General features: G+C 47.3%; 2 protein-coding genes and 1 pseudogene across 4 annotated transcripts in view; 1 reads left to right on the top strand and 2 right to left on the bottom strand.

Moving 5' to 3' along the window:
- The window catches only part of MADD (MAP kinase activating death domain), a 35,419-nt gene extending 21,642 nt beyond the window's left edge, over positions 1-13,777 (bottom strand). The window contains 15 exon segments of the mRNA XM_025044105.1: positions 764-865; positions 1,674-1,813; positions 2,066-2,319; positions 2,694-2,884; positions 2,977-3,080; positions 3,367-3,523; positions 3,736-3,971; positions 4,330-4,508; positions 5,942-6,022; positions 6,716-6,829; positions 7,220-7,351; positions 8,077-8,380; positions 8,787-9,383; positions 9,984-10,143; positions 13,616-13,777. Coding sequence (XP_024899873.1) covers positions 764-865; positions 1,674-1,813; positions 2,066-2,319; positions 2,694-2,884; positions 2,977-3,080; positions 3,367-3,523; positions 3,736-3,971; positions 4,330-4,508; positions 5,942-6,022; positions 6,716-6,829; positions 7,220-7,351; positions 8,077-8,380; positions 8,787-9,383; positions 9,984-10,045 — 2,653 coding nt within the window. The 5' untranslated portion in view covers positions 10,046-10,143; positions 13,616-13,777.
- LOC112476627 lies at positions 7,753-7,871 on the top strand (annotated as a pseudogene).
- Positions 13,778-14,944: 1,167 nt separating the features above from the next.
- The window catches only part of NR1H3 (nuclear receptor subfamily 1 group H member 3), a 13,017-nt gene continuing 4,486 nt past the window's right edge, over positions 14,945-23,475 (bottom strand). For 2 of the 3 annotated variants that reach the window (XM_025044108.1, XM_006908103.3), the window contains 11 exons: positions 23,092-23,236; positions 21,528-21,647; positions 20,724-20,803; positions 20,014-20,208; positions 19,320-19,586; positions 18,862-19,070; positions 18,575-18,754; positions 18,285-18,384; positions 15,736-15,849; positions 15,422-15,516; positions 14,945-15,236 (listed from right to left, as the gene is read on the bottom strand). In XM_025044108.1, coding sequence (XP_024899876.1) covers positions 15,090-15,236; positions 15,422-15,516; positions 15,736-15,849; positions 18,285-18,384; positions 18,575-18,754; positions 18,862-19,070; positions 19,320-19,586; positions 20,014-20,208; positions 20,724-20,766 — 1,350 coding nt within the window. In that variant the 5' untranslated portion in view covers positions 20,767-20,803; positions 21,528-21,647; positions 23,092-23,236 and the 3' untranslated portion in view covers positions 14,945-15,089. Of the gene's footprint in view, positions 15,237-15,421; positions 15,517-15,735; positions 15,850-18,284; positions 18,385-18,574; positions 18,755-18,861; positions 19,071-19,319; positions 19,587-20,013; positions 20,209-20,723; positions 20,804-21,298; positions 21,429-21,527; positions 21,648-23,091; positions 23,237-23,475 lie in introns of those variants that run through there. The other variant, XM_025044109.1, reaches the window with a different exon arrangement.

Here is a 23,475-nt window from a genome sequence, read left to right as displayed (position 1 = left end):
GTCTGATGTCCTTTTGCCCATCTATCCTACGTTCCTACCCCCTTCCCAAGAACATTCCTTAGATTCCTGACATTCCTAATAACTGGGAAAGGAAGTCAGTTAAAAAAATACATGAAGCTGCTTCTTACTGTGCTTTCTAATGTGATTAAATATTTTAGTGCTTTCTACTGTGGTTAAATGTTTCAGCACAATATCTAGAGAAAACAAAAGTCATTAAACTGAGAAGAGCCCCTCAAACTGTCAGAGATCACTAATAAAAATCAAATATGGTCTCAACCGTCCCTAGAAGCCATCCAATATCACCTGGCCCACTCATAGGCCCTAAGTTGACATGAAGCCAAAGAAAGAGGCTCCTTGACTCCATAAACATTGTCAGGCTCTTTACAACCATCTTCAGTGGGCCAGCTCCTTGGGATGGAATTTGTCTAAAGTTCAAGCAGTAGAAACCTCACAAATAACTGATGGCACCAGATGATTCCTATGTTAATTATGTCCCTCTCACAAAGTTCCCTCTAGAAACAGCAGTCATCCCACAGCTGCCATTATCCTAAATGATATAACAGGGCCTTCTCTTTAGCTACAAAGACAGTTTCTATCTGAAATCCAGCAAGAGCCCATGATGTGCAGTGAAAGCCATGAGAAGCGATATAGAGGTAACAATCAGATCAAAGGATTCATCATACACAGGGTTCCTGAAAAGCACTCATAGGTCTGAAATATATCTCAGAGAATCCCAGCTTGGCAAAAGGAGAGCTGTAGTTACCTTTTAGACTGGGGAAGGGCGTGGTCTTCTCCCGAGCACCTTTGGTGGGCAGTGTGAGGTTTGAAAGACTGAAGCTTGTACTGTGGTTCCGATACAGGCTGCCTATTAAGGGGAGGGTGTGAGAGCAATGACTTAAGGGGATGAAAAATCAGAGCATTATACTCCGATGACTGTACCATCGTCTTCATCTTTCTCTTTTTCAAACATAATCCCAAGTGCCTCCGATCTATGTTAGAAAGGACCAAGTCTAACTTAGAGAAAACAAAGGGGCCACGCCAAGATTGCTCAAAACCCAATAACAACTTTCTCTATTTTCCATGATAATATCCAAGTCTCTCATCTACTGCTGACTTGGCATGAAAGTTGATGCGCTTCTGGTCTAAAGTTGGTGCTGTCTCTCCCCAGCTTCTGAAAAATCTCAGTCACAATGATCTCCTATGTTGGTTTTCTCTGGTCCCTAGTCTGTCTTCAATCTTTAACTGACACCACCTCTCATTTCTGGAAATATTCTCTATGCACAAAAGTCAATCTCATATAGATTTCAAAGCATGTTCATGAAAAAGTCCTTCATGAGACAAAAAAGACATTAGATATATACCCAAATCTGACCAGAATATTTCCACGAAATGTATGTGTAAGTGTATGATTTTTAATATAATGATTATTTTTCAGTTAACCAGCTATTTTACCTGAAATAGACTAAAACCTATAGGTATAAAGATAATGAACAATCTGTCCCTGTTCTTTATTGACCTCCACTGAAAATACCTTATTCGGTATCACCCAAATGACCTGAATTGGGGCTTGGTAATGTCAGCCCTATATCTGAAGTTCTAAGTGGCATCTGCCATGGGCAGGTCCTACTGGAGAGAAAGTGGGACAGAGGCATGAGAGAGCTGAAAGCACTTACTGGCAAAAGACATGATGCCCCCGAAGCCCTCGGTGCTGGTGTTGGAGACGGTAGAGGTGGGAGAGCTCGCTCGAGAGTCTGACTCTGCGTCTGAGTCGCTTGCCAGTTTCAAGCTGTTGGGCCGCAGCAGCTTTTGAGCCCTTGAACGCACAGTGGCACCTATGAGCCCCAGGCAGGGGTACCTAATCTTGGGCATGTGGGCTTGATGCTACACTGCAGTCACCACTCCCTTCCCACAATTCCTAAATGCCTAGATCAAAGCACCAGCCTCTGGGGTTGGGAGGACCGCGAGTGCATTCAGACTTCTTGGACTTTCTGATTAACCCTCACCCGGGGTCCACTGCAGTGAGGTCCTTCACTCACCCATCTAGAAGGAATCCCCAAGCTCTCACCGATTGCCATTGACATGTTGGCTGAATCGGGGAGTGTAACTTTCCCCCTGCTCATCATCATCTTCCTCAGGGGGAAAGCCATACTGGGGCTCGAAGTATGGATTGTCATAGGTTCGCTGGCGCACTGACCCCTCTCCAATTTCTGTCTGACGCCTGTCCACGTTCGATTTGCCAGTGCTGGGAAGCACGGTAGGGAGAGGCTTGGAGACGCCTACTGCTGCCTTATCATCCATCTCCATTGAGTCAGCAGTTTCCTAAGGGTCATATTAAATGAAAAGTAGTCACCTGGTGCTCAAAGATGCCATCCCATTTTCTCAGCAAGGCCAAGCCAGGCCTGTCAGATTCCCGTCCTAAGGAATGTGTGAGAAAGATCTCTATGACCACCCCATTCTCTCTCCTCACAAACTACACGAGGGGGATTTTAGCTAATATTTGAACACAGTCTAACAACCTCCTTTGGGGTCAAATCTATATCTCATAAGCTATAAGCTATAGGACCTATAGAGAGGAAGACAGGAAGATTGTAAAGAAAGAAGCAAATTAATAGCTTCATCCTAGCTTTGCTAATGAAAGTGAGGCCCACCTCCCAGCAGTCCTTACTTATCCACTCCTCCCAGTCCTCACGTACAGAACTGGCTCCATGGATGATGGTACTGGAGCTACTGCTGGCGGTGGTGCTGGAGCTAGAGCGTGGTGGGGGGTTTTCCTGAGAGTTCTCACTGTCTGGGCCAGGTTCCTCTGCTTCCTTCTGGTTCTGCAGCTCATCAATCTCCACCTCGCTGGCATCCCCCAGTGCCGCATGTGTCAGAGGATCCACATCTGCCAAAACCCAAGGGTGGCAGGTATAGAGCACACCATTCCAAAACCCTATACCCTGCCCAGAGTTGGCCAATTTCTCTAAGTACACTTACTAGGAGTATCACCATTGATGTCACATTTCATCATTTCACTGACAAAGTCACCAAGGGAGGAGTAAGAAGAGCTTGAGTCATCATAATCCATACTATCACTGCCACTGCAGAGTGAAGAACATAAAAATAAAATAAAGAAAAAATAAAGAAGAGGCAGGAAAAGAATCAGCCCATCGGCAGTAGGAAAAATAAAAGTGGATCACCCTTAACTCAAGGCCAGGGAACAATATAAAATAAGGAAGCTAACACAAAACAATCAACCAAGATATAACCCAAGGTTTCAAAGGCTGATGTCTAACTCCTCTGAGATTTGGTCACTGTGCTACGCAAGGGCTAGTGAGAGCCCCTTTACCTTAAAAAACTGTTTTGCTGCCTTAAGGAACCGCTTACCTGTCATCAGTAGGGTCAGAGTCAGAGTCACGCTCTGGTGGCACACTCAGTGCCTCAGCCAGCTGGGAATTGCTATCATAGACGCGATAATGGATGGGCTGCAGCTGATGAGCATACCACTTTGGCTTGTCACCGATCAGGGCCGGATCGAACATGTCTACCCAAAGAGGAAAAAGAATAAAGTTAGCAACATGGGGAGAAAAAAAGCAAGCAAAACAGAAAAGGAAGGCAGGAAAGACTAAAGCAAAACAGGAATGGAAGGGGCAGGCCAAAAGATCAGAAAGGGAAAAAGTAAAGGAAAGGGCCATCAGGAGGACAAAGGCTGAAGTGGGGCAGAGCAGAGGGTAGGGAGACGGTAGGGGGACTCACTGTTATGAATTCGCTGAAAGGCATAGTTGGTGGGGTTAAGAATCCATTCTCCAAAGTACTCCACAGCCTGAGTCCTGGCCAATTTCTCAGCAAAAGGAGTCTGCCGGGGACGTGAGGCTAGAAAGGAGCCCGCCTGAAAAGCTACCACAGGCCGAGGGAAGAGACGCAGGGTGCGGGTGTGCATCTGAAAGCCCTGCAGCACGTTGGCAGAGTTGAAGAAACGAACCATAGCCACTCTGGGGAGGAAGGGGAGGTGAGATAATCTGAGTCCCACATCCTGAAGAGTGAGGATTCCTATGATCCAAGGTCTCAGACCACCTTCCAGAGCCATTGGATAACGGGCTTCGAACATCAACATAAGAGAGATATCCTAAAAAATCATCAATCCTCTTCTTCACTCAAGGCCTAAAAGGCCTGTTAGAATGATGAATTATTTCTTCTCTTTGCTTTTACTAAGATGGCAACTATAATCCAATATTATATATATTTCATATGTAAAGAAACTCTGGCTCGGGGAAGTAGTCTGCCCCAAGATCACTGTGTAAACAGAGACCAATTTAAGAACTCATGATTGTCTAGTCTGCATGGTCGTACCTGGTTGCAACATCGACAGAATCTACATCATTGCCATAGATGAGTGGGTTGAATTCAGTGGAAGGTGTGGACTGCAGGTCATTAGAAGGCCTTCCCAAGAGAAGGGGGATCTCCTGGCCCTCATGGAATTTTTCCAGATTAAGGATTGGCTGGGTGTTGAGACTCATGCTGGCGAGGGCCTATGGAACAAGAAATCCCTTGCTGAAGGCAGAATTCTGGGTAGCTAGCCAATCTCATCTCCTAGGAAAGAGCCTTCATCTTTAAAATAAGAATCCAAATATTTTAGCCTTTAGAAAATAATCTGCATTATGTAGATCTTCAGCTTAAGCCAACCTGGCTCAAGGCAACTTGATCAAATCCAGGGCAATAGTTTTCAAATTTATTTTAGCCATGAAATCTTGTTTTTCAAGTGAAATCTATGTGGAAATATAAACAACTGAAACTTCACCTTCTCTGAAAGACGTAAGGAACCCAGAGCCTCACGTGCTCAGTGCTCCCAACCTGAGACTCCATAAGGCAGTTTGAAAACAACTGGTCTAGACCAGTGAGCTTCTTAAATGTCAATGAGCATGAGAATCACTTAAGAATGTTGTTAAAATGCAGATTCTGATGCAACAGGTTTGGGGTGATTCTGCACTTTTATCAAGCCCAGGTGATGCTAGTGCTGCTGGTCCATGGACCACAGAGTAGCTGGGTTAAGAATACAGGATCAATGAGCCCAAGATTCTTAGCTCCTACAAACATTCAAAGTACAATTCCATATATCAATCTCCCCATCTCATTAGTCATACTACAGCAATCATCGAGAATGAAAACACAGCAAAGGAAGACAGCTAAAGAACTTTCTGAACTTGCAACCCTCACCGGACTGCAGTAACAAGATATCATTACATCAGCAGTGGTAAAGTGAGTGAGAGTGAGAGGGATGACCCATTTAAGTTCAAGCAGATATCATCTAAAGGTACTGCTAAGCAACTCAGACAACACACAGAGAGAGATTCCTGAAGACCCTTCAAATGAGAGCAGGGATTCCTAAAAAAAAAAAAAAAAAAAAAAAGAGAGCTATCTACTGGTGTTCCTACATAACACATACAGCAAGACAAAGGAATGAGGCCTTGCCATGTTTTACCTTCAGGTACTGTGTTCGGCATGCAGAAGAAGAAGAAAATCAATCAATCAAAAATGCATTTAAGGGATTACTCAAAGAAAGGAATTTTTGAAGAAAGGATTCTATAGGGACCTAGGGATCAATTCAAGAGGAAAACAGAAAAAAAGCCAGATTGTCCTAACTCCTTACAAGACTGAGAGAATGATCAAGGCCATAAAGAATGCAGATGCGACAAGAAACAGAAAGTGAAGAGTTGTTTTACTCAGCATTATAAGCATTAGAGGGTGGGAGGAAATACAGTGAATTAGAAGGAAGCTGAAAAGCCCTTTTGGAGAGTTGCCCTGCCACCCAGAAATGAGATACACCTCCTCTTAAGCCCACCCAAGGCGAAGAATACCTACTCTACCTGAAGTCCGAAAGGAAACAGGCCCCTACAGTAGCTGCCTGTCTAGAGCAGTCCTACAGCAGCACTGCTCCCCTTCCTTAACGGCACTCTTCACCTACCTGCTTTAAATGTTTTTTCAACTCTAATGATTCTGGTTCTGGCAGGACAGGTAGCACTTCTGCATTGGTGGGGGCAATCACCTGCACCAGAGAAAAGATAAAAGACACCACCTTAGAATCAATTGCTTAGGAGTTCCTCTTACATAAGAGTAAGTGACAAGGATAAGAAGTTGTATATACGATATTATCATGTATATGTGAATACACACATTATATGCCAACATATGAGATATACATATACATACGTATATGATATACACACACACCTGAAAAGAAATGTATCTAAATATTATTGGTGACTATCTCTAGATAACAGGATTATGGTTTTTATTTACTTCTTTATACTTATTTGTACTTTCTAAAGTTTTTATAATGAACACATATAAGGACTTCCTACCAAAGTTTGTACTCACACTGCAGAATGTTAATATATATTTATTAAAGTGCATGGAAAGACAGTTTCTTACTAGAAACTATACCCCCAGAAAACCATCAGATGATCTACACCACACGTATAATGGTCCCGCAACCACAACTACTCTACTGCTCTTAGATGCAGGGGAGCACTTGACTCTGGCAAAATTAAATCTTGTCATTCTTTGAGTCCTAACCAAGAGCCTATTAAACTAATAAAATAAAAGCAGAATTTAAAAATACATACTTTTCAATGACTCACACAATAGAAATCAACCACTAACTCAGGACCTCCTGGGAGTAATCTAGAAAAACAGAACACCATTCTAGACCCTATGATGCCTCAGCCAAGAATCTCACCCTATTGCTGTCCAGATCCACTAGCCATACATCATCAGGCATTTTGAAGTCCAGTTTGTAGAGGAAGAAGCTGGCAGGGACCCCGATGATGTATGGGGTTGGAGCCAACAGCAGCTGTGGAAAAGATAAAGAGGATAAGAAATAAAAACAAAACCTATTGTGATCATTTATCAAGTCAGGATTTTTCTAGAAAAGGAAACAATCTCTTATCCAAAACCTTTGAGGGTAGATGTGTTCAAAATTCCGAATTTTTCAGATTTTAGAAAGGTAACAGTGCATATTCTGTAATACCTATAACCTAGCCAATGGCCTGTAATTATTAACATTAACTGTGACCACCAGATAAGTTCAAGTCAGGTCAGATTTTGCAGACAAATAAGTGGTGATAAGGGACTGAAAACCAGTATAGATTTACAACCTCTTTGGGCATTGAGCCTTCTCCTCTAGAGCTGGACAGAACTGGAAGATAGAGGTGACAAAGACAGAAGACACCTTGAGACTCACCTGCTCTGCCGATGCCATGCAGGTGGGCAGCAGTGGGATAACAGGAAACATATACTCCAGGGGGTAGATCATTGCCACAAATGCCATCACAGACATGGACAGTGCATTATAGTCTCGGGACTGAAGCACCACCTGCCACAAGCCATGCCATAAGGATCACTCGACAGCATAAGGTTTACAAGAAGACAGCTTCTGATACTACAATTTAATTTGTTTCACCATGCCTATAGCTCCAAGAGCTTAGTTTCCACAATTACCACTGTTCTGCACCCCACACTGCCTGCAACCTCCCAACCCAATCACTTCTTATGTTCCTAGTTTTAGCCCCCCAAACCCCAGGGACCACACGTTGGAACAGAACGACTGATATTTCCAGAGAATTTGGTCAGTATAGTTAAAGATAATTTAACTGAGTGGCAAGCCCTCTGACTACATCCCAGATGATACCAGTACCTTAATTTAACCCACACCTACTGAGTACCTGCTGTATACCTGACATTGTGTTACCTCCCTTCCAAAAAAATGAAAAAGAAGTCTACAGCCATGGCACCCTGAACAAGACCGATCCCATCTGATCTTGGAAGCTAAGCAGTGTCGGGCCTGGTTAGTACTTGGATGGGAGACCACCCAGGAAGACCAGGTGCTGTAGGTGTAAAAAATAAAAAATAAGGGATTGTAAGCTGAAAAGGTCCTGCAATCTGTAAGGTCAACCAAGGGTTGCCTCGCCTTAAAAATTAAAAAAATTAAAAATTAAAAAAATTAAAAAGATAGTCCCTGTCCTCAGAAAACTCATCGTCTAGCTTCTCCCATATTTCAGAGCTCCTTCTCTAGAAAGGTCTAGAAAGCCTGTCTCTCACCTTGTGCTCTAACAGGATGCAGGTTAGCACCTGAAGACAGGCATCCACGCCCAGAAGTTCCAAGGGAAGATGCAGTGGGAAATCAACCAGGGTGAATCGAGAGGGGTCTGGAAGAGCAAAGGTCAGAGCTTGCTGGAGCTCCTGGGGTAGAACCTCAATGTCTACTCGCTTCTGCCCAGAAATGGGTACTGGGGAGCGCAGCAATCGATAGATCCAGGCCTCAATCTCTCGAAGGTCGTGCAGAAGGGCACTTGACTTCTCCTCCACTAGCAGTGATCCAGTAAAGATGCGCCACATGGTGTCCCTGAGGAGCAGACAGCAGGAAACAGACACATAAGCACCAGGAGCTGATACTCCACTGCAACCCAGTGTAACCATAGAGGGTATAATGATGACAAATGGAAAAGCCCACCCTTTGCGCTCAGACCGGAGGGTAGATACGAGGGTGAGAACAAGTGTAAAAACATACACATGGCAGGACTTTTTGTTCTGCCCACCATGAAACATCAAATTCCTCAACATCACTCCAAACACAATTATAGTAAGAGGTCTAACTCGGCAGGAGTCTTTTGCTTAAGAACTAACATAATATGCTTAGATAGGTCTGAAGGACCTCAGGTTTTAGAGGAAATTTCTTATGCCCCTCACAGACAATTATATCTCATCTCTTAAATGCTCCCCCTCTTCTGAGCATCAGTGGCCAACTGTACCTTTGTATGCCTCGAGGGATGCCCAGTTTCTTGCCCAGCAGTCGCTCACTGCAGCAGTCCACCAGACGTTTGAGGGTGTACAGACACTCTCGGAAGGTGGAGAAGAAGGGGTAGTGGCTGAGCACGCATAGGGACGTCAGAGTACTGTTGCGGGAACGGCTCCCTGCCTTGGCCCGGCGTTTTCCACGAGGAGACTGGTTCACATCAGGGGTGGAGTCAGTGCTGGGAGGCTGCAGGGATGAGCCACTCTCCAAGCTCTCAGTGCCAACCTCTTCTGAGGCACAGGTGGCCCTGGGTCCTTCCTTCCCACGGGACCCTGCCCCAGCTTCCCCCTTTTCCTTAGGCATTCGCTTCTGAAAGGAGCGGTAGAAGTTAACACAGATGCCATAACGCGTGACTCCAGTGTCCTTGTCAGTGAGGGTAAAGACAAAAGAGGTATCATCCCGCAGGCTCATACGCCGCTGCCGCACGCTCAGACAGCCCTCTGGCTGGCAGAAGAACACTACATCCGGAGGCAGTGGAAACTCAGCGTGATCCTCTAATGGGTATCGCCGAAGCAACTCAGGGGTCTGGGCCACGCTATCACTGCTCGGGTGCCTGGAGAATATAAAGACAAATTCGGCAGCCTGAAAGGATAAACTGCTCTATCAAATTTTACCACAGTCAACAAATAAAGTTCGAAATACTATTTTTTGAACTTTGGGATCTTGGAAACTATGGGTGCTGCTTGCTATATTTAGCTGGTAAGCTAAATGAGGCCTGTACTGTCATGAAGACACCTATCCTGAAATGAGAGAAAAACTGACAATAAAAGAATCACTAACACCTTAAGATAATTAGTGTCTTTCAACGTATGTTAGCTAATGAATTACCAAATGAGCACATGCTGAGAGAGAAGGAGCACAACATACTTTTCCTTTTTTACAAAACAAGGAAATTGGGGTATATGGAGTATATTTGTTCAAGATCACAAAGATGCTAGCTAAGTGCAGAGTTTTACTCTGTCTTTGTTCCTCCAGGCCATTATTCTCAATCCACCTGACTGTTTTCACTACTGGCATCAGGGATCGCATCAGAGTAAAATAAGAGGGGAAGAATGAGATACGCATATCAACATGGAAATGAGGAAGAGAGAATAATGCAGATTTGAGGGCTATCCCAGATGACAAGGCAAAAATCAAGTCTTTTCTTGGTTACCTGGCGCCTACGATCACTAGATAGTCAAGTAACCGAGGACAGAACTTCTTCTTTTGCACCATGGTTCCAATTCATCAGTTCATTTCAAAGAAACTTCAAGGCACCAAGCAAGGAGTCAGTGTTCCCAGGAGGAATTCTGATATGATCTGAAAATCCAAGTCTAATAGGAAAAAAGTACTGATAAGATCCACTGCTGTGCCTAAGGGACTCAGCCCTCTCAGCTTCATCCCAGCCAGCGGCATAGGTCAGAAGGTCTTTCATTTTAGTACTAAAGATAGGAGAACCTGACACTTTCCCAAGCCTAGAGTTTGGTGTAGGTTTATGAGCTCATAGAGTCAAATGTCAAGAAGTAGGATAAATAATGGCTCACTTTTCCATCCCTATCAAGCAGTTCATTCCCAGCCTTGCCCCTGAGGCTCTGTTTCTGAAAAACAGACCCAGTTAGTCTAACCTGGACTCAGTCATTATGATAACAAAAATTAAGTCACTTTCAGGACCACTCCAGGGTGGATCGTGATCAAACCATACTCTCTAATCAGTACTAATCTGCACTCCTTGCTCTAGGTGGAAACCTAATTATTTTCTGTTCCAATATTCTGCATTCAGTTTGATGTAAAACTACCACATAGACTGTATAGTTAATCGCAGCCAGACAATAATGGCTGGCTATTCTACCCCATGAAATCTCAAATGAAGAATATCTATGGCCCACTCTCTTTATCTAAACCATTTTTCTTCCCTCTTCAAGCAAGAAAGAGGCCCAGTGGCTACTGCTACTAGCTCTGCCCTTGGTGCTGAATCATAGTCCTCTATTTTAGTCCCAGGATTGGAATCAGTAATATGATACACAAAATGAGACCTATTCCTTCTATACCTGACAAAGATTAGGAATTAGATGTAGAAATGACAGGATTTCTGCAAGGACAGGGAGAGATGCTCAGAGGAATTTCTAAACCATAATGCAAAAATTAGGAAAAGCTTACATGGTCTTAATTATAATTTATTTCCTCTTGGGTCTCCAAATACTTCTGTAATGAAATGTTTCATTCCCCTACAAGGCTATTTTCAACACTTCCAGAATTCCACCTCTGTGCTCTACACATGGCCACACTAAGACCTGTTCACTAATCACACAGAGAGAATCCCACTACATTACACACACGGTCGCACACCGCTCCCTTCTTTGGGGCTTCGTGCACTCCCATACACACAGACATACACACTTCCTGTATGCTCAAGGTCCTATTTGATTCAGATAATGAGTAGAAGTTCTATCTTTTTTCTCCCCTACTTAATAATAATAATTAAAAAGACCTATTTGCAAAACCTCTCAAATCCTCAAAATACTGCTCCCTCCTTTCCCAGTGCTCCCAATAGAGGACCTGCAGGTAATAGGATTCAGTTTTGTCTCCATAGCAACCCTGGCTCCCAGTACTATTTATAACAGAGCCACAGCCCCTCCTCTGCTTGGTGACCGCACAGTGCTAGCAGCTGCTACTCCAGAGTCGGCCAGGACCCATAACAATTCACTCTCCTTGAATCTGGAGACAACTCTTCCACCGACAGCACCTGCTAATTATTAGGTTTTCTTCTCCCCCACCTGTCTTTAGTTTGCCCTTTGTCCTAATTCTAGAGTTTGAAAGAGATATCTCCTTTCCACACAACCAAAACCAAGTTCTCAAGCATGCCATATACTCATTTCTAGGTATCACTGCCACCCAGAAAGTCCTCTGGTTCTCTCCAATGCTATGGAGCCATGAGCATCCTAGAGAACATGGAGCACTGTTACAGAGCTGAATTCGGTTCCTCTCAAATAGAATGAGAAAGGGAGAGAAACAGAGAAATGAAATGAGAGATGAATAAAAGCATAATTCATTCTATAAAGAATAAGTGGAAAATGCCTAGGGTGAGAGCCAAAATACAGTAAATCTTCACTTAACATCGTCAATAAGTTCTTCATTTTTAAGTGAAACGATGTATAACAAAACCAATTTTAACATAGACTAATTGACATAAACAAGAGTTAAGTTCCTATAGCATCCCATCAACATTATAACTAAATGATGTTGAACAAAACGACATTATGCGAGGACCTGCTGCATCTTAAAACCGAATCTACAGGACCAGAGCTCAAGGCTTAGCCTTGAAATCTATGTTTACATTGAAAGCCAGGAGCCCTTTCCTGCTAAAATCTCAAAGATCACATTTGAAGCATCCTCCACTAGTATGTTAGGCATCAGGCCTCTAACCTTGGTGGTATCCCAGCCCTCTCCACTGAGAAACATTTTCTAAAACTCAAGTCATTATCATGCTCTACAGTGCTCATCTCCCTCTAAAGCTACAAAGACCCTGAAATCTTATGATTATTCTAGCTATTAGCAATAGAATAAATTTTTAGTTACAATTTCTATCTCATCAACAGCCATTGCCTTTGGTTATTCGGATTACAGACAACCAAGGTTTTTCTTCCTATTCTCTCCCCTCCTCACAAATCTTCTAACACCACCTTTAATTCAGTCTTCATGTCCACCCAAGCTGACTCTGCCTCCTGCCTCAACCATATTTACTAACGTGGAACTCCAGGTTTCTAGCTCCTATATTCCAAAGGCATCAAGCTCAAAATTCGTACCTATCTGCTGAAGTCCTACATCACCATCCACTTCATCCAGAGGCAGATTTAGAATCCACAGACCTTTCTTTAAGCTATTGATGTCTTTTCTGCCTACAAATGGCCACATTAACCAGCCTTTTGGACTCGTCCCTCGTTTGGGGCAGGATGTCAGAGTAAAACCACAGAAACCAGAGAACGATATGACATCTTTGCTGACATGAGCACAAGAGGAGGCTCTCTCATCTCCTCCTCCTCCCAAGGCAGTGACCTTGCAAGCATATCAGCACAGCCTGGTCCAGGAACGAGAGCAATGAGGCAGGCAATAGGCAGGGCTGGAGAAGAGGGTAGGGCAGGAAAAAGTAGAATTTAGAGATGCACGAAGATGCAGAGGGAAGCAGTTGCAGAAAAGATTACACGGTGTCTCCACTATCTAACAAGCTAATTTTGAAGCACTAAATTAAAATTAAAAAAAAAAAATGTTTTGAGAACCAAATGTGGTTCTTTAAACCCTAACCAAAAATAAGGCGCGCACGCGCGCGCGCGCACACACACACACACTCACGCGCGCGCGTGCCAGGTGCCAATCCCGGATCGGCCCCGGCCGGACAGCTGCGCACACACACACACACTCACGCGCGCGCGTGCCAGGTGCCAATCCCGGATCGGCCCCGGGGCTGGACAGCTCTGCCCGCCCCCTCACCTGCTGGACAGTTCTCCCCCGCCTCCGCCCCGGAACCAGTGCCGCCAGCCAGACCGGCTAGAATCGAGCCCAGCAGCCGCGAGCTGCGCCCAGGCCCGCTGCCCACACCCCCTCGGCAGCTTGGAGCGCCCCCACTTCTAGCCTGCCCCTTCTCTTCGGACCCCCACTTGCTCTCGAGACCGCAAGCTTCCTCACGCTCCTTTAGGGCCTCCTCAGATACCCCTCCCCCTAGAGCCCCTGTTTCCTCTCAGAGCCATTTTCCTCCTAGGAGCCCCGTCCCAAATACCCTTTCAGGGCTCCCAGTGGCCCGGACCTTCCTACCTCCCAAGACTCGGGGCATCGGCCAGGCCCAGTCAGAGGTACCCCGGCAGCGGAGCGTCATTCACTCCCCAGCGCGGGCGCTGCTCCGAGCGCACGCCAGTTCCGCGTCTGCACGGGGGGGCACGTACCACTCCGATCGGGTGAGGAAAGGGAGGCTAGGGGGGCCAGGGGCCGTACCATTCACCCCCCGGGGAGGGGGGACAGAGCGGCACTAAGCCGAGCGCTGAAGGGTGGAGCCGACCTCGGGAGAAAGGCGGCGACGCACACACCTATACGTGTGGGAGTCGGAACGTAAAGGGGAGCGCGGGGCCAGCCCAGCGCCCCTGCGGGCCAAGGGGAGGACCCAAAGGAATACCTTTTGTTTAGGTTGCGCAAATTTTTCACATAGTAATAGAGCCCATTGCAACGAAATGTGGATTAATTGGGAAGAGACTTCGTAAGATAAACGGCCCCTGAGACTTCTGACCATCCCCCCCGCCCCACCTCACCTTTCTCCCCCTGCACACGGCTTGGAAGTGCCCAGCCTCCTGAGCTGAAAAGCCGACTGCTCTGGCGGTGGAGCCTACCAATTCAGGGGTGGCGGGGGGAATTGAGGCCGGAAGGCGCGGCGCAGTATCACCTACACCGTGTGCGCTTAAAGGGAAAGGGGCGTGAGCGGTGCCGCGGTGCCCGCTGGGAAATGGAGTCCGATCTTCCTGAGACATCCAATCCGAGACTGGGCCTCGGGGGCTTTTCTTCCTGTCCCACAGGAGGGATTGCTGTGGCCTCTTTTAGATGCCGACGGAAAAATCAAAGCATACACGCGCGCACGCGAACACAGGTGCATGGAAAGACAACATGATCCTCCCCTGGATCATGAAAGTGAAAGGGGCATCTGAGCTTCAGCATTTCATAAACCCTAACAGTGCAATGGGGCTAGTAAAAGGAGGTTCCCTCCCACTGCTAAGGCTAGCACTTGTAACTTGTTTCCTTCTGAGGCTGGGGGCAATCCTAAAGGACTCAGGCTTTCCTCTATTGCCGTGCCCCCACTCCCTATCCAGAAATTGTTTCTCTCATTCTTTATTTTGGTTTTCCTGTACAAATAGTGCCAGACCTATCAGTGATGCAGCCCCAAGGCATTTATAGCCAAGCCGCAGAGTGACAGTGGAGAATTTCTCTTGGGGCCCTATGGGGAAAACAGGAAGTGGTGGAGGCAGGATGGGCAGGGCCCTGGAGAACCTTGTGCAAAGTGGCCCCCAAGTTCATCCATTTGGTAGGGTCAGCACAGTGTTCAAATGGAGCACAGCTTTGGCAGGAACCCCCCTGCCCAGCAGCCACAAAACTCCCAGCCCTTTGACTCTCCTTTAATGCCACACGAGGATCTCCTTTACCCAGCTCCCAGGAATGTTTACCCTTCTCAGTCTATTCCACCTCTAGGAGGCAACCACAGGGCCTCACAGCCAGCCCGGAAAACAGAAAAGGGTAAAAAGGACTGTCATTCATGCACATCCCAGATCTCAGAGAGCAGCGGAGGAAGCTTTTTGTCCTGCAGACGTAGTGCAAACACTTGCTCTGAGTGGACGCTGCTCAGTGTCCGGAGGCTCACCAGCTTCATTAGCATCCTTGGGAACATCAGCCGGTCCTGGGGGAGGGGGCGGAACAAGTATAGCTTTTGTCTCTCCCCAGAGACAGGGAAAGGGTAGGGGAGCTGTGGGAGAGGTAGAGAATTGTCTGCAAGATATAATGGGAGGGATCTTTGAAGGGAAAGTAGTGTGTCAGGGAATGAGCCTGTGGAGAGGAGGAAAAGGGTACAAAGGGGAGACTCACATGGGGGTGGTGGATGGAGACATAGGCATGCAGGGCCTCCACATATGTGTGTTGCAGTCTCTCAACCTGGAGCTGGTCCTGCACATTGGGCCGGTCTATAGGTCACCAACAGAGTTCAGGAGCAGGTCTGGCCAGGGTCAGTTCCATACCCCAAATCACAACCAAAAAATAGGGACATGCCCCACCCAACCTCTCCCATCCCAAAGTAACACAGTGAGATATCATACCACCCCTATGATATCCGCCCTATGGAGCCTTCAGCCCTCCTTAGTTCAAGTCTCTTGCTCATTTTCCTTCTTGCCCCTTCTCCACACCTGCAGAAAAGATGCTGATGGCAATGAGCAAAGCAAACTCGGCATCATTGAGTTGCAGCTCATTCATGGCTCTGGAGAACTCGAAGATGGGGTTGATGAACTCCACTTGCAGCCCTGGGGAGGAAGAAGGGAGGCTAGGCATGTGGCACTAGTGGCAGGAACTTCCTTCCCTCCTCCAACTTCACAACTTAGGGAACAACTAGGAACTCAATAAGAAGCCTCCATGGCTCTGCTCTATAACCTTGGGCCAGTTTCTTAACCTCTCTAAGCTTCACCTGTGAGATGGGAGACATATCTGAACTTATAAGACTGTTGTGTGCTTAAATGATAAAGCAGGCAGAGCACTAAGCACTATGCCGACATATAGGGGGTGGTGAATCAGATGATGATAATAATTCTGTTATTCTGATTAAAATTATTGAGAGCCCCACATTACTAGAAATAGAGGCAACTTGTTTTTGTTTATAAAAAAGACTTTTTCACTGGCAATTAGCCTTACTTGTTTGAATACTAGAGATACATTTCATGTTTCACTTCCTGGGGGAAATTAGCAATGTGGTTGAGGGTATAGACTATGGAGCCAGACTATCTGGATTTAAGTCCTGGCTCTACCATTTACTAGGCTGTGTGACCTTGGGTAAGTTATTTAACCTCTCTGAGCTTTAGTTTTCCCATCTGTAAAATGGTGATAATAGTACCTACCTCACAATGGGTCCTTAGAATAATGTGTGGCATATATGGTAACTAATATATGAGTTTTTGTTAAATAAAAATTTAAAAATAGAACCAGTCTTCTTGCTGAGGAGACTAAAGTTCAACAAACCGTGACCTTAAGTCATGACATCTAAAGAACACTTCTCCCACACACAGTCAAAAGTCCCCCCACTCCACGCTGTTCCCTAGGCTTTCTCAAATTTCTTTTAGCAACCATCTGCTAACTTTTCCATTCGAGGCTTCTTGCAAGATTAGTCACTTCCTGTAGTTTCCCCTGATGTTTATCAAATGTGTTGATCTACTTAATGGACAAGCCCCATTTTATAAAGCATTTGTTGAAGTATTGAGCCTTGAATTGTACTGAACAGTTTATTTGTTCAGGGAGGACAAGGAGGTTCTACAGTAGGGTTATGCACCCTGCAAGTGTCCGCTGCTACTTGCTAAATGAACACCTCCAATACCATCAGTCCACATCATTAGTCTTGTAGAGGGAGAAGGAGACCAGGAAAAATGAGCCTGTTCTTTCACTCTCAGACCTCACTGACAAAATGACCAGTAAAAGGCAAACATGATGTCAAATTGCTTATATAAATGAATCTATAAATAGGTACAGATTCGGACAGCACAAGTCCATGAGTACTGAAGGAACACACAGACATGAGAACCGGGAAGGGTTCAGAGAGGAGGATGTTATGAAGGAGAAGGCTGTGGTTAAAGACTGGGATAATAACCACTTGGGGGAAAGACGTTTTGGTAGAGAAAGAGGGCAGGCCTGGGTTTTTTAAGCTGGGAAAAGTCATTAAATTGTTCCTATTAGATGCCCATACATTCAGGCAGCACACTGAAGGCAAGAGGTGCCAACACAACCCTGCCATGCCCTATAGTTAAGGGAGGCCTTCCTAGAAAGCTCACTGGCTGTGTTGGGACAAGAGGCACATGAGCTGGCCTGAGTCACCAGACACCAGAGAAGATTTTATGAGCTCTGCCCTGGAAACCAGGACCTATCAACCTCAAGAACCGAGTCATAACATCAGCCATATTTTATAGACTCACTCACCCAGTTGAGCCTCAGTTCAAGTTCCTCAGCCTTCCATCCTTTCCCAACCCTGCTCACATAACACAAATATTACCAGCAACCGAATATGAGGAAATCAACACCACTTAGCTTGAAAGCCAGCATCAGACAGACAGCAGCAATGGGAACAAATTCTTGGAGAAAATACTCCAGGTACAGAATGGGGATAGAAGCATCCACTCTTACCCTAAAGCTTCCCCATCTAGGCACGTTTGCCATGTTTCAGCTCCAGTTTCATGGCTCATGAGAAAGAGCAATTGAAAAATAGGAGGAAATTAGTCTAAATGATCCTTAAAGAGCACATCTGAGAAAGATTTGCCCATTAGTGACTACTAAAAGGCTTGGCATGGTTGTTTTCGTTTTTTCTTTCTAGCTGTAAAATCTTTTCTTGAAGCAAAACGTTATGCAGAAGCACTATATATAATGCAGATTTAAATGGAGCTTATTGTTTGGCTACAGATAAAGGACATTCCTGTCCTTCCTTGTTTCTCCTCTAAGGTGACGCTTCCACGGAACTCTCTCCGCTCAGGTTCCTTGGAACACAGTCTGAGAACCACTGGCCTATTACAACAGAGGACAGGATTCTACTTGAGGCAGTTGAGAAAGGCCAATTAGCATTCCAACTTTCTGTCTTGGAAAAACAAGTGAAGCCTTCCCTTTATAGCCACTCAAACCTTGGACCTGTGGCTCTGGAGTCACTACGGGCTCCGGGACAAAAACTGTCCATCCAATGCAGTCTCTTTGTAATCTCAGTTCTCACCTGCTTTGGCAAAGTCTTCCCGGTTATAACTGAAATCTTTGAGGAAGGTGATACTCTCACTCTCAGGGTTGTACCTCCGAGATGTCTCCAGAAGCATCACCTGCATACAAGTAGCAAACCTCAAACAGGGATGCGGCGGGCTGGTCTTGGCATGGGGCACCTTCAAGGGAAGGTCAAGCCCCTCATCTCTACTTCCCTGTGGATCTGGCTTCCTAGCTGGCTGTCTGGAGACCCCTCCCACAGACAATCCCACTCTGGTTTTCCCTTCACCCCTCCACCCTGCCAGCTACCTCGATCGCAGAGGTCTTCAGCAGGGCGATTTGGTCCTCCCGGCTGAGCTGCAGGAAGCCAGGCAGCTGTTTGGCAAAATCCACGATCTCCTGCACTGAGACAATGGCCAACTCAGTGAAGTGGGCAAAGCGCTGCTGACGGGCCTCCCGGCTCTGGGGATCTGGTGCCACGGGCCAAGGCTACCCGGAGGGCAAGGAAGAAAAAAAACCAAACCACTCTGGGTCAGATATCAAGAAGCCAGCTGACATTCTGGCCACAGCCACCTCTCCCCAGGTCCATCAGGTACCGTGACTCGAAGCCGGTCAGAAAAGGAACGTCTGTTACACTGTTGCTGGGCAGCTACCAGCTTCTCAATCATGCCTAGTTGCTCTGGGCTGAGCTGGGGCAGGACTTGGGGAGGTGAGGATGCCCTTGGAGGTAAGGATGTGGCCTGAGCCTTTTCTTCCTCTTGCCGCTTCAGTTTCTTCAGGCGGATCTGTTCTTCTGACAGGACACCTAAGGATGGGACCAGACATAAGGAGGGAAGAAGAGGGAGAGGAAGGAAGCAAGGATGGGCCAGAGAGGTAGTTTGAGGCTCCAGAAGAGCAGAGATCACTGGGTCAGAGCAAGGAAGATATTCAAATCCACATTCACAGTGTCAGAAGGCCCTGTAAACTCAGCTGCCTGTCTGCCCTTACATCCGAGCACCTGCCTGTGCCCTCTTTCCCATCAGCCCCTCCCCATCTCCTATCCTCAGGTACTCACACTCCTCTCGCATGCCAGCCTGGCGGCATTTGCGAAGGCGACACTCCTGGCACTTGCGACGCATATAGGTATCCATGGGGCAGTGGCCCCCACTGTGGCAGACGTAGCGCGCCCCTTTGATGACACTGCGGCGGAAGAATCCCTTGCAGCCTTCGCAACTCAGCACGTTGTAGTGGAAGCCAGATGCCTTGTCTCCACACACACTGCACAGCTCATTCCCCAGCATTTTGGGGGCTGGCCCTTTTTTCCGCTTTTGTGGACGGAGCTCTGGATACAGAGAAATGTCTTAATGTTCTTCTCCAAGGAACGAGCTTGGTGCCCAGCTGGCCACTGCCCTGAGCACTCAGTGACCTTCATGCCTTTTTAATACGCAATTTAGTCTCTCTATTATAAGAAAGTAGCTCTCGTATGCCAAGTGCTATTTATTACGTCCCAGGTACTATGTGAGCCCTTTATGTGCATCAATCCTGACAACAACCATAAGAGATAAGTACTATTACTATTTCCATTTTATGAATAAGGAAATTGAGGCTCAGAAAGGCCTAAGTTAGAGACAAAATTCACTCAGATCACTCAGGTCTACTTGACACCAAAGCCTTCAGACTTAATCACACTCTTATAAGGTAAAGAGCCGCCAGATACCCCTCCCAGATCCGTGGAGCCCCTACTTCCTCCAAATCCAGTAGCTCTTCACCTGTGGACTCTGGAGGGGCCTCCACCCCAGGGTGCAGGGATGTGGGCTCTGCTGCCTCCAGCCCCACCCCCAAAGTGCTCCTAGCTGATTGGGGCACGCGGGCTTCCTCCCTGAGGGTGAAGTTGCTGCCTCCCAGCTCCTGGCTGCTTGCATCTTGTGCATCTGCTTCCCACAGCTCCACAGCGGAGTCTGAGCCTGGAAAGAGAGGCGCAAGGGGTCTCAGGTCCTCCCCCACCACTTTCCCAGTGTCCTGGCTGGGAAACTGCAAACTTATCTCCACCCATAGAGGGCGGCAAAACATCGGCTCAGACTTCAGGACCCTGGGATTTGTGTAGGCTCTAGAACTAGCTGCTTGCAGTCCCCTGCCCCTCGATACCTTAAATGAGGAGGTTAACCTTAGTTTCCTGTGAGGGGCTGATGTGTATCTATTTCAGAGATCAGACAGAACTCTTCAAAGACAGAGCTGGTAAGCATTGGGCATGCCAATTCTTCCCAGTCGCAAATCCAGATTGAGAAGGACCAGTGGGTGCCTGCGAAGGGCAAGGCACCAGAACCAGGGCAGAGGTAGCCTTGGCAAGAGGAGGCAAGAACGCCTCTCTGGGGAAGGGCAGAAGGCAGATACTGAAGGAGGCTGATTCCTGCAGGAGGAGAGCATCTGGGGCCTGGGTGGGCCCTGGCTCAGGGGAGAGGGCTGGAGTGAAGCAGCTTACCAGGAGAAACGTCAGGCACAGGGGCCTCCAGCCACAAGGACATCTCTTCCCGGAGCCCTGTACATTACCAAGGAACTGTCCTGCAGGAACAACTCGGGTTATACTCTTCCAGAACTGGGTTCCTTCTTCATCAGTGCTAACATTTACTTGAGAAAGATAAATATCAGCCTGTGCTAAGGCTTCACATACCTTCCTCATAGTATCTTTATGAGGTCAGACTATTCTTATGCCCACTTTACAGATGAGAAAACTGAAGTTCAAAGAGATTAAGTAAATTGCCTATGGCCACACTGTCAGGCAGTTTGACCAAGATTCCAACTCTAGTCTCTCTGACTCCAAAGTCTGAGCTCTCAGCCACCATGCCATCTTTTCTCTGCAGGGCCCCTCTCCAGGCCATCAGGGACTGTTTGAGCACATCTGCCCTAGTTCTGTCAGAGCCCCTTCCCCCTCACTCCAGCACTGGGGATAGCCGAAGTTGGGCAGGACCAGGACATGCGATCAAGGTTCTTTCTACCCAGTAAAACATCTTGCTAGACAACCTCCCTCCTGCCGCTTCCCAGGATCCCAGCACAAACCTGTTGCCTCAAAGAGTTGCCCCCATTCACATACAGGACCTCCTCCCTCATGGCCCCTCAGGAGTTATTCTGGGACCTAAATAGAATCCTGTCACTGCTCAAGCTTTCATTGGCATCATCATCCCTCCCTTCTCCCCAAAGACCCCCTTCTAATATCCACTGGACCCCCACCATGCACCAGACACACATACACACAGAGCCCCAGGCCAGTGCTGAGGGGCAGACCCACCGAATGCCCAGGCCACCAGACTTCCTGGCTGGGGCAGTCTCTGGAGCCCCCTTGCTGAGAGAGGAGGATGGTGCAGTCCCTTGTCCAGAGGCTTCAGCTGGTAGCGGCGAGGAGCGGGAGCTGAACAAGAGAGGGACCCAGAGCCCAAGGGAAGTAATATGGGGAAAGGCTGAGGGGAGGGACTGCCAAGGGGTCGGGCCACCGCTCCTTCCTGCCAGGCAGAACGGAGCCGGAGCTGACAGACCAGAGCCCTGGCCTCCTCACCCCCGCCCACGGGGAAGCTTCCCCACCACACTGACTCCTCCCCAGCCAGCCACCCCCTCAGCCCAGGGCCACCCCTGCCTCCCTACACTTCCTGCAGACCAGCCCAGTTCATGCTGCTTCTCCCCTTCCTCTCCTCACCCCAGCTGCTCTTAGCTGCTCTTACAGAAGGACTGCCTCCCAGGAACCCCCACCCCAATCCCTGCAGCCTCCAGAGTTGGCGTTCCCTCCCCTCCATAGACAGTTCGTGGAGCAAAGGTCCCAGTACAGCCTGAAATTGCAACACGGAGCCCCAGCTTGCTTTCCCAGACACCATCCTCCTCCTCTGCCTCTGGGAAGGGGCCAAGAAGCTCTCCCCACGAGCCCTAGGCCTCAGCCAAGCTGGCAGAACTTCAGGGGTGGAGAGAGGCATGTGCTGGGCCTTCCTGGGAGACTCTGAATGTGGGTGCCCTGTGAGGGCCACTGAGAGGAGGCCAGGAGAAGAGCAGTGGCAGGCCTGGGATAGGGGTGCAGGTAGAGATGGTGGGTGACCCAGGTGCCAGCCTAGGATGGATCTGGGAAGGTATGCAAGTTCCCTCATCTAAGAACAGTTTTGTCTGAAGTGACAGCAGGCTCTGTCAAGCAACTAGTGAGACTATAGCCATAGCCTTCCTGCCCTGTTGCTTGGAACATGAGATCTGTCCCTGAAAATAGACACCATGTTTTATTGATTTTGTCTCCCCTGTAGCCCATGGATCAGGGCCTCCCATAGGCACTGTGATCCTGCTTGTTAAAGAAATAAGAGAACAACATGATTCCCTTCTATCCTATACTCGTTAGCTCTAGTCAATTCCATCTCAGCATGTTGATTTATCTTTTGGGCTCTGGGCTCAGAATTTGGGTTCAAATCCTGGCCTTGCCTCTCCCTCTGTGTGATCAAGATTAAGCAAGTTACTTAATGTCTCTGAACCTACTTCCCAATATTTAAAATAGGGATAATAATTTTTTTTTTTTTTTTTTTTGCCACATAAAGTTTCGTGAGAATTAAACAATATATCACAGCACAGTGTATGGTGCATAGTAAGTGTTTAAGAAATGGTAGCAGTTACCATTAAATTTCCAGTCTTTTCAGCTATGGGACTTCCCATCACCTTGAATCTGTACATTGTTAACTTTCCGATGCTTATTTCCATATACAAACCCCTCACTATCTTTTTGGTCCTTAGAGCAGCCCCAGCAAGGACAGTAAATAACACAAGCTCCATTTTACAGAAAACACTAAGCTCATGGAAGGTCTTCTCGAAGACCACACACAGTGGCCAACCTGGGATCAGAATCCAGATGTCCTTCCTCCAGGCCCTGTACTCTTTTTTTCTCCTGTGTCAGAGTCCAGGATGCTCCTGTCTTGTTGCCGCTCGAGTCTGCTGGACCAGTGATGTGCTGACATGAAGGAAGCCAGGCCTGGGGGGCTGCAGTGGGACAGGCAGAGAGCTCTGAGGATGCTTCAGTCCAGATGTGGGAGGCGAGGAGCTGAGGTTACTGCTGGCTGTTCACCCCCTGCCCCACTCCCATCTTCCTGCTCACAGGCTCTTCCTGTTTTGCTGTGAACTCCAGTTCCCATGGGCCCCACATTAAAACATAGGACAGGGGGCCAGGGCAGGCAGCCAGAGGGACTGAAACAGAAATGAACAGGGAACCAGGGAAGAGG

Source organism: Pteropus alecto, unplaced genomic scaffold (genome assembly GCF_000325575.1).
Source record: "Pteropus alecto unplaced genomic scaffold, ASM32557v1 scaffold71, whole genome shotgun sequence".
In the NCBI taxonomy this organism is placed as follows: Eukaryota; Metazoa; Chordata; class Mammalia; order Chiroptera; family Pteropodidae; genus Pteropus; species Pteropus alecto.
This window is presented reverse-complemented; position numbering and strand designations above follow the sequence as displayed.